The following is a 14,672-nucleotide window of genomic DNA, read 5'->3' on the forward strand; positions in this document are numbered from 1 at the left end:
GTGTTACTAGTCTGGCTGGGGAGTTTCTGTAGCTGTGATGGCCAGAAAAGGTTACTTTGAATGTGGGTTTGAGTAATGGATACCTGAGGTTAAGGTTAAAGGATTCACATGCAATAATTTTTACATTTAATACGTTACATCCAATTAATGGTCACTTTTAGATAGATTAAAGGAAATCTATGAGTCACTAGATCGGTTTGCTGTTTCGTGATTTTTCAAAAGCGCTAACAGATTTTTTTTCTTTTAATCTCAGTTATTTCAAATATGACAAAAATGTTTATGACAAATATTGCAGCCTACATTTTGTTTAACATCGACTTCAGTACAAACATTATGCGGCATGCACACACATTTTTTCATAAGGATAATCTTCAAAAGCCTTGATAACAAAATATACTTTCTGACTCTCTTTGAATCTTTTAAGGATTTATGAACTTCATGGTTTCCTAAAAAAAGACAAAAGTGTAAAACAGGGAAATATGTAACTGCAGATTTTCTTCAGATTCTGTCACTGTCATCACTTGGTTGGTATTTGAGAGCATCATCATGGGTAGATGTGGTGTTAACAAAGAAATAAGACAAGAGAAAGCAGAAGAATCACCTATAATTGTGATGATGCCATAGACCTCTTAGTAGTGTGCTGATACTGCTTTGCTTAATTGTGCAGTCATCAGTCATTTACAAAAAACGGGCTGCGTTGACTTATTCTGAGACCTTTGCAAAAAATACGGGCGATTGTGCATGTCTTGCTATAGCCTCTTGTTGTCAGGCTCTTCACATGGGTGTCATGACTGCGAAGGACGGATTCCTTACTTTAGCGTTTCTGTCCAGTCAGTAGTTCCGCGGCCCCGTTTCTGTAAGCAGCTTACTTGGCAGGGAAATACCTTCAGCTGCGTTTTTCACTAGCAAAATAGCACGAGACCGGACAGCCACGGACGGGCAAGCTTGAACTGTCATTGCACTCGGATCACTGTTGCAGTTTCTTATGCATTAAGCTTCTCATCGTCAGTCCTTTAAGCCTCTTATTGTCGTGCGCATGCCATCTCTCTGTAGGACGTGCAGGCTGTCCTGAACGCCGACTGTCACGCATGCAATGCGCCCTGACCCCATCGGCCATTTATTCCGCAGGACACATCAAATAAACCCACATTTGTTGTCACGCTTCCAACTTCCTGCAGTCTGACTCTGACCTCCTTCTCTTGGGATTTATGCTCTCTCTGGGGCCATTAGTAAGGGCAAGGAAGACTCCCACCTCATTTCCTTTATTAGCACAGAGTGCTGATATGAACGTAAGTCGCCTGAGCAGCCCGGGTCTCAGCCCACCTCCGAACATTCGGACCCGGTCGTGTTTTCCTCAGGCGAAGCGCCGCAGCTTCATCACGTTCCCCATCGGCGTCCACGGGGAGGCGCTGCAGACTCGTCCTTCCTCACTGCGTGTTTCTCGGGAGGAAAAGCAGAAGTGAGAGGGGAGAAAAGCTCATTTTGAACGGTTTGCCTGACGTCAGCTGGAAGGTCTCGGGTTGTTACTGCGTCTCTGGTGGAGACTCAATATCTCCAGCAGGATATCAGCGATCAATGGGCGCCTGCCTTCAACTTTGTGTCACAGTCTTGCAAAGTCACCGCAAAGATTTCAGTTGTTGTGACGAACTGGAATAACGCGCCGACAATGAATCCACTGACTTTTCTGCTTATTCTTGTCGTCAGAGTTTGCGGTGAAAATCTTGAAGGGCCAACAGGTAAGATTTGAGTTTGCTTCCGTCCGCACAGCTGCGCGGATCCGTGTTCTTCTCTCGCGTTATGGGTCTTCTGGATAGTTGACAAACATTGATATCTTGGAACAGTGATCTAAATTACACTGTTTATGTTGCCTATTCTGTGGTCATGTTGTATAAACAGGTAAAGTTTACACAAGTTTCAGAAAGCATGGTGTTTAAGACCACAGGGCAGAAGTAGCTGAGCAGCTGTCAGCCCCACAGCTGAAGATGCAGCCGGTCACACAGACAGCAGGACGCATGTGGGTTTAAACTATCACGTCCGGACGGGACAACGTTGACCCGACAGAACATTTCAATTACGACTGAGCGGTTAATTATTACGAGTCACTTATAAATGTGGTCTGTTTTGCAATGATGTCCTTTGACAGTATGTTTGTAATACTGCGTTTATCCTGAGATGCCGACGTGCCGATAATGGTACGACGGTAACTGAGAGATTATTCACTCATTCTCCCGTAGTGTGTTTAGATTTGGAAAATGGTTTATTGCAAGAACATAAATCGGAATTTTGCACTGTCGATTTTTATATTGATCCTGCTTCCGTGCTTGCTGTTGCATTTTAATTCGTTTATGATGGTGATATGTGCACCAAGTTCGAAGTCCAAGTACAAGGATCCGCGTTAAATTCCCTGGCAGTTATTTTTTACATATATCCTACTCTCTGTTCAATTCCACTGGTAGTTATTTTGACATATACTCTCTGTTCAATTCCACTGGTAGTTATTTTTACATATAGGCTACTATCTGTTCAACAGCTGCTTACTAACTCTGCTGTGTGCGTGTCATATAAGACGGACTAAGAGTGCTTATGATCACTTATTTATACTGCGTCTCTCTCTCTCTCTCTCTCTCTCTCTCTCTCTCTCTCTCTCTCTCTCTTTCGGATTGTACATTTCTAACTTTGTTTCGTAAAACTTGCTTGGACCTTGTAACGCTATAATTTTACAACTTTAGACTGAGATTTGGCAACTGAAATCTTCCAGGATTTGAATCGCTGCGTCTTTTACTCGCCGTAATGACCGCAGACACAAACCCGTATAGCCCAGTGTAAGTGCAGCTACATGAGGGGAGGACTGGACCACTAGTGCCTGCCTATGCGCTATTATCTGAATCACCACTAATTGAACTGAACATATTTGATTGTCAAACACGTAGGCTACTGTACCGTCGCAGTTATCTTATTCGATTAGGCTCATATCACTGTGTGTTGACAGCAAATATCTTTTGAACTGTGTATGTCGAGTTCTGGAGAGATAAGTCAGTTAGGAATGATCGGAATTAACATTACAATTCGTCTCTCATTTAACGATTTCCCGAAATGACCTTGAACCTCTCAAGCAATTGCCGCCGTCCTCACATCTACGGTGTAATTCAGACCGCATGATTTGAGAGATTGCATTAATAGTATATTAACGGAAGAGGGCTCATAAAGTACCGTTTGTGGCCAGCAGACAGTTGTCGGTACTGACGCGTACTGGTAAAATGAAGATAAAGATCGCGCGACTACAACATTTCACTCCGCGCTCACACTTTAATTGCTTTGTGCCTGTGCCTGGTAGCAAATATTGCTATTCCTCTGCCAGCATTTCACTGTCAAGTTATTTCATGTCGAAATGAATCTCTTCTGGGTCCATTCACGTTACTTTTGTGACGTCTAATATGAATCCCGGGTTCTGTGTGGCGCCGCTCGCTGAGACGTGTTTTGGTTTTTGATAGGCCCCTCTGTGCACTCCTGTATCAACGTCGACACTGGAAGGCAGTATTCATCAAATGAATCTACGCCCTCGGTGACATTCAGACTTCATCAAGCATTACCAGGAGCGAAACGATATTTCCTAAGAGGAAAAACTACGCCTCCGGCAAGGGAAAAGAAAATTGGCTGGGTTTAATTGTGAAACGGTTGTTTTTGCAATTACTTTAAACCCAATTAGACCATGCAGCCAAACAGCCCTTTGAGGTTGTCCTTTTATTGTTGATTCTCAATACAGATAATGGAAAAGGTTGGATAATGTGACTATCTAATGTGTCTCTTAACACCACATGGAAGTCTTCCCTGATATAACATAATTTCCGCTTCTTATGACTGGGAATTTTATTTGGGAGATCATGACAGCATTGAACAGTGATGATAGTTATGCAATCTCAATGTATGGTAACCTGTTCCATTTGTAACACACACACACACACACACACACACACACACACAGGTTGATTGACATGCTGTTATGACACTCATGTGTGAATATGCTTCATGACTGAAACAATCTACGGTGGCCGAGAAGACCCATTGCGCTGCAAAAGAAAAACACGCTGCACACAGCAAATTCATCCAAATGAAAACATGTGCGCAACATTTCAGAAATGTGCTGCAAATTGACAAAAGCTGCACATTCAGAAATCAGTCACAACACAATGGAAGAATTTCTGGGCAAACTATTATAAGCAGCAACTGCCATGTGAAAAGTAAGTGATTACTATGATTTTATGGCTGGTAAGATAACTTATGATATAGAATGAAAAACAAGTTTATAATCTCTGCACATTTATTATTGGTATGCTGTACATAACACAGCCTTAAAATCCCTGATCCCATTTACCACCTACTTTCTGTCTAAATACCTAGCTAACTAACTATATACCAGGTTTAGTTTTTTCTATTTTGTGGAATCATTTTGAGAAATTTTGCATCATTTAGCTTTCCTGTGATAAAATCATGGTATTCACTTACTTTTCACTTGGTGGACTCTGCTTATAAAAATTTGTTCAAAAACACTTACGTTGAGTTGTGGACCACTTCCATTGCGTTGTGACTGGACTTGCAGCGTTTCTGAATTTGCAGTGTATTTACAAAATGTAGCGTATACATCAGGGGTACTCAACTAAATTTGTCCGCGGTCCAATTTTGGCAGATACCTGTGACCTGAGGTGTGGCGGGGGTGGCGAACGTAAGTTGTTGAGCGGGAGGGGGGGGGTTGAGTACCCCTGGTATACATTGTCATTTTGATGAATTTGCTTTGTGTATTTGCAGCTAGTTTTTCTTTTGCAGTGTGAAGGGTTTTCTCAGCCAATGTATTTATCCCTTAGTGCAGCCTATCACCTGCTCTGACAGTGTGACAGTATGTGTGTGTGGGGTATGTCCCTCTGTGTGCAGGTGTGACAGTAACTTACCCCTGAGCCTAACATAATTCTGCTCTGATGTCTTTGCATTATCTATCTATCTATCTATCTATCTATCTATCTATCTATCTATCTATCTATCTATCTATCTATCTATCTATCTATCTATCTATCTATCTATCTATCTATCTATCTGTACACATGGCTAGCACAGCTGATGAAGCTTTCTTGAAACATCCCGTTTGTCTGGAAACACTTAATTTAATTGACAATTTGACACACACACACACACACACACACACACACACACACACACACACACACACACACACACACACACACACACACACATATATGTGATATATAGTGATAGGAAGTGGAAGGCAGGTGGTGATCAGAGGCCAGTGTGTGAAGGTGTACAGGGTCTGTGTTCAAGGACACGGAGAGCTGGCACACTGTGTTGGAAGTGGCCTCTGAGTGCTGGAAGCGGCCTCTGCTGGGGCTCCATCATGCCAGGCCGGAGCCCTCTCAGGGGAGGCCGCACACTGCCATACAGCTAATGCACGAACACTCAGATCAGTGCAGCCGATGGACATCCTTACCTCCCTTCAGCTCAGAGACACACTCACACATTCCATTACTACTCCTGGTACTCTCTCTCACACGCTCTCTCTCTCACACATGCTCTCTCTCACGCTCTCTCTTTCTCTCTCTCTCTCTCTCTCTCTCTCTCTCTCTCTCTCTCCTGTCTCTCTCTGACATTTACATTACTGAAATCACACAATGGGCTTTTACTCTCTAATGGAGAGAATGGAGGAAATGGCTTTAAATTGTGCCATTGCTTTTTGGCCAGGTAGGCATAGGCGGTCTTGCTTTCAGTGGTGACACGGCCATGTGCTTCAGGATCTAACACTTCCAGAAGGAGAAGCACATTTATCTGACATCATTTCCACATTAGGCCGAGCATTACGGAGTTGATTGCGAGCCCATTGAACAAGCAGAAGACATTAGGTCGTGACGGAGCTTAACAATGTCATATATATTTATGGGAAAAGCTGTCCTGTGCAAATGGTCTCCTTGCATTCTGAGTTAATCATCACAGCCTGCATCTGCTCTGGCTTAAATTGGACTTTCTTGTTGGCTTTCTTGTTTTCATTCTCTTGCGCTCTTCTGTTCTCACTCTACCATACACTCTCTCTCTCTCTCTCTCTCTCTCTCTCTCTCTCTCTCTCTCTCTCTCTCTCTCTCTCTCTCTCTCTCCTGCTCACTCTCCCTCCCCTTCTCTTCTGTCATCTTTTTTTTCATCTCCCTCTCTTTCTCTGACTGGACGTGGTGGGATGAGTCACAGTAACTGAGCTGTCCTTTGTGGGACTGCTGTGAATTGTTGAAAAACGCCCCTCACCCCACCCCAACACCCAACACCAACACCACCACCCCAACACCCCACCCCCTCACCCCACCCCAACACCAACACCCCACCCCAACACCCAACACCAACACCCCACCCCAACACCAACACCCCACCCCCTCACCCCACCCCACCCCCAACACCCCACCCCAACACCCAACACCAACACCCCACCCCAACACCCAACACCAACACCACCACCCCAACACCCCACCCCCTCACCCCACCCCAACACCACCACCCCAACACCCCACCCCAACACCAACACCACCACCCCAACACCCCACCCCAACACCCCAACACCAACACCCCAACACCCAACACCCAACACCAACACCACCATCTCTTTTTTTTTTATCAAAAAATGATTTCTTCTTATCACATCCAGGGTTGTCTCAGGGTTGCATGAGCAGAAGTCGCCCATTTGCTTATAGAGCGCTGAGCTGATTGGTGTAGTGCCTCGGGGGAGAGTGGGTGGAGAGAGGGGCTTACTGCACTAGTGTCCTACTCAGTGTCAGTGAAATTCCTCCATGGCCAGTATATAAACACAGGTGGGGGTGGGGGGTGGTGTGGTGTGTGTGTGTGGAGTTGATAACACGAGTGAGAGCAGGAGAGGGCAGAGATTCAGACACGCGCGCACTCTCAGTTCGCCATGTGTCACAGCGAAGTCCCCGGGGAGTCGGTGTCAGTGTCATGCTGTTGGGTAAGCTTCCTCCCACCACCTGTGTCCACACACCACTCCTGCAGGAGGGCAACATATCCTTCTGGCTATTGGGGCTTGGCTGTGATGTCATTTGACTCTCCACTGCTGTACGGATGTGGTGAAGAAGCAGAAACCTTTGTGGAGGGTGTTGTGTTGTGTGTTGTGATTTTGTATGCATGTCTGAGGAGTGTTTGTGGTTCTTGAGGGGAACAGGCGTTATACCTCTGTAGTGTGTATACATTCATTATATGGGAGTGCTCCGGTGTCCTGTACTGCACTGCACCGTGCACGTTGAAACCGGCGTTCTCCGGAGTGCCCTGGCACTGGTGTGCTCTCCTGGGTACGGCACGCCTGAGCCATCAGCTTCCACGTCCAGGTGCCAAACGAGAGAGCCGCATGTTCCCCAGCGCTGGTGAGCTGAGACACCACAGATGGCTCGGTGCCGGTGTTCTCCGCAAACCCCACACCCCATGATAACACCCCCCCCCCCACTTCATTGCTGGCCCTCCGGCAGTCACGAGCTGCATGATAGTCCTCCGGCAGCAGATGGCGCCGCTTAGCCGAAATGGAACTGGGAGAGCTTTCTCGTAACAGGAAGCGTCCGTCATCCCACGGAAGTTTCCCCGGAACCGTCATGGAGTTATGTCGAAACGGCACGTCTGTGCGAGCACCAAAGGGCTGTCAGGACCTGCTGAGCACTTCGGATTATTATATTATAAAAACGTCTCGTCGGAACTTGGCTGTGGCAGTTTGCTACGCCGACACCAGCTCTGGCCGCGGTTGTGACAGATGTAACGAGGTGGGCTAAAAGTTCTCGGTGAGCTCATGTATGCACGCAAGAACACGGGCCCACCTCTCACCGGAAGAACTGCCGCATCACCATGGCAACCCATGCAACAGAGGCAGGAGAGTAGGCGAGGGCTGGGATGTGAAATGGAGGCTTCAAGAACGGCACGCTCATCTCAGGGGCGCACGATTGGCTGCAGTTGTATTATTTAAAATAAAATTGTTGCATTTAGCACTTGTTTGCATATCATGTCAATCAATGAATCGAAAATCCAAATTTTATTTATATAGCGCTTTTTACAACAGTTGTTGTCACAAAGCAGCTTTACGAGTGTCCGAGTCCAAGCCCCCAGTGAGCAAGCCAAGGGCGACGGTGGCAAGGAAAAACTCCCTATGAGCATGAAGAAGGAACCTTGAGAGGAACCAAGACTCATCATAACAATTAGAGAGATACAGTCAGTGCCTGAGGATGTGACCCACGGTCCTCGGCGGGTCGTGGGGATGGTGCGATGCGGCTCGTCCCTGCTTGTGTTCTGCTAGGCCTTCAGTGTCGCCATCTTCAGTTGCTGCTTGTTTTAGGGGCGTTTTGCCTTCACTTGTCATTAGTGGTTGGAATGCATGCTGTGGGGTTCATTTACAGTGACTAACAAGAACATGACATTTTTGATCCTGAAAGGTTGATAGTTTCTTTATTAAAATGTTTCTGGTCACAGTACTACAGGAAAGAGAGGTCCATGAGTTCAGTTGGGTTCAATTGAGATGCCCCTGTACACTCCATGGGTCATTCTGACATCCATAGTCACATGATCAATGAGGTTTACACAAGTGGCACACTTTGGATTATTGTCAGTTCATATTTTTTTCTCCACAATTTCAATTTGTGGTAGAGATGAATCTCGTACCAGAGAACAGATTAATCTCTGGCACAAGTGAATCTTTACCACTCAAAACTTTGCAGCAGATGTATTTTTTTCACAGGCACATTTTAGCATGCTGGAGCATGGCCTTTCCACACAGAAGACTTGGTGATTTGAAAAAAGAAAATATCAGTCTGTAGTATCCTAAACTACACCTGCTCCTTCTTGGGATTAGCACATTAGCTACTGCTGAGGGCACCAGTGCAAATCTTTGTGCTCTTTTGACAGTTTCATATTGTTTTCAAGACCTGGTTAAGAAGAATTTCTAAGGCTGAGTTACCACTGGCTTTGCAGTGTTGTCAAATTCAAGGTGAAATTCATGTAACCTACACATAATGGTTTGGCTGTTTCCAACTAAATGTGTTATATTTTAGGTTCACTTTTCTGCTTCTTGAGATCATTAGTTCAAATTTTAATAGACAAAATTAACTGATCCCTGATATGAATCTCATATCTAGCTCTAGAATCAACACGTGACCAACAGTTGGACTCACTTGTGCATTAACTAATGTTTACACATATAATCATAAAATGTCACAGACATGTTTTATGTCTGTGTCTATCAGGTGTCTATGAGTCCAATAGATCTAATTACTTCAAAGGAGTTTCTTAAGCACCTAGAAACAAAAGAAGGAAAATGTGATGGGTTTTTCCCCCTGTAACCATGGCAACTGTCAGTCAGAAGGTCAAAGTGGGACCCAGCTGTGAAAGATCAGTCATAGTGGAGGAGAGTACCTGGGAGCTCAGATCCATGTTTCGTACTTTCTTCCATGTGAAAACGCTATAAATCAGAGGTGTCGGACCCTCCCCTCGACTCCGCCTCCTGGGCTCCGCCTCAAGTCAGCCATCCAATCAAATCCGTGTTCAGCGGGTTGCTAAGATGCGAGATTGAAATCCTGAAGAAAGGTCATTGGTGAAATATATACAGTTAAAGAGAACGTTACGTTATGAGATTCGGTGAGTAGATCACAAGGGCACCAAAAGTCTTGAGAGGGAGAAGGAGTGGAGATGGTGGCCCATGAGCGTGTACTTTTATCACTTCTACCACAGATCTACTCATGCTCTCCTCTGTGGCGTTCAGTTCTGCTCTGGTGCTGCCAGAGGACCCTGGCAATGGAGATGACAGGAATATCAGACATGCAGACTTGATGCCCTCACTCCCCCCACCTACAAAAACTTAACAGGAATCTTGGATAATGAGCAACCATTTCAAATTAGGATTAGGATTAGGATTGGCCTGGCATTTGTACCCTTTAATGGTGAGGGTCATATTGCCTGATATGCCAGTATAACAGCACTCAGGGAAACAGCTGCAGACTCCTCCCCCACAGCTCCAGACTCCTCCCCCACAGGAGGACGGCCCGGACGCATCTCCTGTCTGGAGTGCTGCTTCATCCCTCATGAGCACATGGCAACCACATCCATCCTATGCCATCTTGCGATCTTTGTCCACTGGCTTATGTTTTATGGATTATGTGTAGTAATCATTTCCTTGCATAGATAACAGGCAGCCGGCGTGAGACTTTCAGGCCAGTTTTTCTTTGTGGACCCTGTTTGAACTTGTCCGATCTGATCGATACGTGGATTCAAAGAGCGCTGCCAAGGTTAGTGTCGGCTTAGCCAGAGCGACTGTTACTCTCGCTCAGAGAGACCAAGGCAAAGAAAGGAGACGGCATTGATTCCAACTCCACCAAGCTGCTCAGAAATCTTTCGAAGATGAGCTTATTTTCCCTTCTGTCCTTTTCCCATAATCTCCATGTCTGGTATGAGAGGCGTGACAGACAGACGTTGGAGAGGTTAAGTGAGTGGCCCCTAGTCTTTACCGCCCCCCCGTTGTGCGGCCAGCGACCCAATGACCTCCTCTGTCTTCCCGGGAGTGAGTTTCTAGTCATTGCCAAAACAGATGGCGTTACGCTTGCAGTCAATTTGAGACAGTGTCTTGGAAATGATGGTAGTGATGCCTGTATGCGAATCATACAATTCCTGGTCCAGCCCTGGTGGCAAAATAACTGCTATAGTGTGTGAGCTGGAACCATCACCAAAAAACACACCAAAAAGTGTATCTTTCTGAGCCTCAAATGAAAGAAACGAGAAAGTAATTTAAAGCAATTTGGTGCCTTGGGCTGCTGTACTGAGCACAACGACCTTTTCTAAGATGGTATCCGGGATTGGACGAGCTTAGCCGAGGCACATAGAGACAGTGTGCCGTTACCGAGGAGAGCCGCACTGATGGGATGTTTCTCTTAATTACAGCACTGTGCAGACTGACTGCATGTAGCATGAGGCTAGCTCCTTAGGCACCAGGGCAAAGGTCAAGGGTGGCTGCCCGCCCTATTGGAACGGCTGCCTGTGAGCGCACGCACGGCCGAAGGAGCAGTTAGGGCAGTTGGTGTAGATTTGATGCAGTCGTGATTTCTATGTTGGGGTAAGATGGAGATGGCAGTGTAGGAGGACAGAGCATGAGCACACGAAAAGGGAGGGGAGAAGAGAGGAGATGATATGAGTGGAGGAGGAGGGGAGAGAGGAGGGGCATGCTGCAATCGAAGTTAAGCTTACAAGTCCTCTTACTCTGAGTTGTCTTTCTTTCTTTCTTTCATTCTTTCTTTCTTTCTTTCTTTTTCTTTCTCTTTCATTTCAATCTATCTGGGCTTTTTTGTACACCGTGCCAAAATGCGAGCGACCAAAATGAGAGCTGCCTTCACACCAAGCGTTTTCCCCTAGAGGACGGCAGAACCAGATGCTTGGGGAGGGGGAGGAGAGACGCTTGTTTAGGGAGGGAGGAGAAGAGAGGATACACAGAAGAGGCAAGAAGGCTAAGAAAGAAGTGAGGAAGAGGAGAACAGGAGAGCAGGGAGGAGAGAAGGAGCAGGGAAACAGGAGAGGAAGCGAGGGAGGGAGCTTGTCTTCTTTAGTCATTCTGTCTCTTCCTCCACCACACCCCCTCCTCATTGTCTTCTGTCCCCAGGCTACCCATTATTGCATTATTGTTGACTCCAGAAGTGGGTTATGAATTGTGTTAGAACACTGTCTGCACTTTCTTTCGTCTCGTTGTTTGTGTAGAAACAGCACCACCCCTCACCCCCCTCCCCCCCAAAAACCACCCCTCACCCCCACCCACACCACCCCTCACCCCCAGGCTGTGTTCTATCTCGTCGTCTTTTCCCACTGCTTATGTGAGTACCAGGAAATGGGGCCCAAAACCTAATTAAGGTCACCAATCAGGAGACGGAGTGAGACACTTTCATGGCCAGTACGGACGGTGCTTAGCATTATAATCTCCGTCAACAGATCTGCTGGGTCAGGGCTGGATCCCAGCATAATGGGGATCTCGGCTCGCAGCTAATTGCGAGCTGAGATTAAGGTTTCCTTTTGTCAAGACGACACTACTTTGTTTTGCCCCTTTCACGCATGCCGTCGTGCCCGTAAATGTTGTGGTGGGCTTCCAGGGTTACGTGGGAACGTGAGCCGGAGTCACTGGGAAAGTTGATCCGGCAGTTTCCTGGGAATAGCCCCAGTAAAATTCCCAGCAATGTTCCAGGTGGCTGGATCATATTCTGTTCTACCTCTTTCCTCATACAAAATCTTTCTAAAGTCACAAGCAGGTCTTTTGTGGACACAGTATTGTACGTGCGAAGCTTGATTCAGATCAACGAGCTTCAATTTGACAGTGTTATTAATGACAACACAAAACAAAGGCTATTCGAGGGATGGTAAACAGCACATCCCAGTATTCTGTGCCTGTATTCTAAGACGCTTCTGTTTTTACTGTTCTACTGAACCCCAAAAATCAGCTTTTTCTTTCCATAGTTCTGTTTTTGTCTCTCACTCTGTCTATCCTTCTCACGATGGTGAGATGTGGAGAAAGAAGGAACAGAGGATCAAATCAGTCAGCTTCTTGCCTCGCTGCATTAATCTGTCTCTTTTTCTTCTTTATAATAAGGGCCAGTGACATGTAGGGGCTCTGAATTGTGCCTCCTTAATTAATATGAGGCTTTAGAGAGGAATCCCAGCACTTTGGGAGATGTTGATGCAGGTGAGCAGGTCCTGTGTGAAGTCTTGGGGGTGAGCCAGTGAGTTAGACATCAGGGCGTGCAGCAGAAGGGAGCAGGTCTCAGATGCCAGACAGGCTCGGGGCAAGTTAGCCTCAGTCTTTAGCTCTTGTTCTCTGTTGACTTATGTTTCGCTTAATTGGGCCAAAAGCACATCAGGCTTTGTTCTGTCTTCCCAAAGGGTAGGGCTAGGGCACCTCTCAGAGCACGGAAGGTACACACACACACACACACACACACACACACACACACACACACAAAAACTCACCCACACACAAACTCACACACTGATCACACTCACATTCATACACACCCACACCCACAGATGCCTTATCAACATACACTGAATGACCAGTTTATTAGAGATGCCCATCTAGTTTCACACTGGACTTCCTTTGATGTTCAGAACCACATCAGGTCATTTTGGCACAGATTCGTTTAGGTGTTCTGCAGGAATGTTTGTCCAAGACAATAGGACAAGTTCGCTTGCCTGTGGGCTGCCTGTTAGTCTTAACGGTTCTTGACATCACTTGATTTTTCCATCTAAATGTGGATTCACACCCAAAATGATTCACGGGTAACTTAAAAACCTAATTTTATGCTGCACTCAAGGGTCACATGTCTAATTTCCATACAGGAACGGTCCAATCATGAAAGGGCAGGTGTCTCTAACAGGGCTCCAGACTGCGACTAAAATGGTCGCAATCGCGACCATAAATATTAATTTGCGAGCAATATAATTATTTCACTCGCCAGTGGTGACAGGTAATACAACAGCATTATTATTTTTTATGGGTGAGGATTTTTTGTAATTGGAAAAAAAAGTTTATCAGCGTGACTCGCGAAGCAGTGTAGCCGAGCTGAAACTTTAGTACTAAGCGTTAGCTTGTTGAAAATGGCGAAGCGAAAGATATAGTATTTATTCACACAATCTACATCTCTGTTGGACCCTAAGAGGCCATCTGCTCAATCACAGCCACAAACGTTAATTAAACATTTTAATAGGATCAAAAGTCACTCGGGCATACAAGGAAGAGAAAGATATCAGGACGGCAGAGATCTGAAATAACAGATGACCTGAGGAGAGTGTTGCAATGCTTATATGTAAAATATTATGGCACCAATAAAAGTTATTGGCACCTGATTTTTCTCTTTTAGGAGCCACTGTTAACAGTTAACAGATCTCTCATCTACTCCCGAGGGAGGAATCTAGCTGTCCAATCACTCAAATCACTCAAACTTCGAAAGGTTAGGAATGCCATATCAGCAGCTGCTATTTAAATCAAAGAAGAGGCTTTTGGATGAATGTACTAGTAAATAGTACATTTAACAAAAAAAAATGTACTATTTTTGGGTATTTATTCAAAGTTAGTGTTGTTTACAGGGCTTTGGCCTGAGCTGCATATTTATAACAAGAATATACTGAAGCAAAATTACAAAGCAGCTTGCTCCTGTGGGCTCCTCTGTGCCTCTGAAGACCTGGCCGCGTGTTTGTGTGTGGTTATGCATGTGTAAGTTTGACCCCGGACACTCGATGTGAGAAGAAAACCCTGCGTGACACCTGACCTCCAGCCAGTCCACACACACCCCTCCCCCACACACGACGCTGCTGCCGGGTGGAGGCTTGGTGTAGTGGGTGTATTGCTGAATTGCGGGGCGGAGAGGTTCCGTGGAGTCCGTGGCTCGTGTGCTGTGTGGGAGGTCAGACTCTTAACTCCAGCCCTCGAACCCCTGCTCTGCTCGCCTGCTGGAGCTGCACTCTTACGAGGAGTTCACAAACTCCCACTTCACAAACTCCCACTTCACAAACTCAAACTTCATTAACTACTTCACAAACTCCCACTTCACAAACTCAAACTTCACAAACTCCCACTTCACAAACTCAAACTTCATTAACTACTTCACAAACTCACACTT

The 14,672-nt window shown here is 45.8% G+C and overlaps 1 protein-coding gene across 4 annotated transcripts in view; it reads left to right on the forward strand.

Moving 5' to 3' along the window:
* Positions 1-1,311: 1,311 nt before the first annotated feature.
* Positions 1,312-14,672, forward strand: part of ptprua (protein tyrosine phosphatase receptor type Ua) — a 155,832-nt gene continuing 142,471 nt past the window's right edge. For 2 of the 4 annotated variants that reach the window (XM_077009735.1, XM_077009734.1), the window contains exon 1: positions 1,312-1,736. In XM_077009735.1, coding sequence (XP_076865850.1) covers positions 1,667-1,736 — 70 coding nt within the window. In that variant the 5' untranslated portion in view covers positions 1,312-1,666. The remainder of the gene's footprint in view (positions 1,737-14,672) is intronic. The other 2 variants (XM_077009732.1, XM_077009736.1) reach the window with 1 other exon arrangement.

Source organism: Brachyhypopomus gauderio, chromosome 6 (genome assembly GCF_052324685.1).
Source record: "Brachyhypopomus gauderio isolate BG-103 chromosome 6, BGAUD_0.2, whole genome shotgun sequence".
Classification (NCBI taxonomy): Eukaryota; Metazoa; Chordata; class Actinopteri; order Gymnotiformes; family Hypopomidae; genus Brachyhypopomus; species Brachyhypopomus gauderio.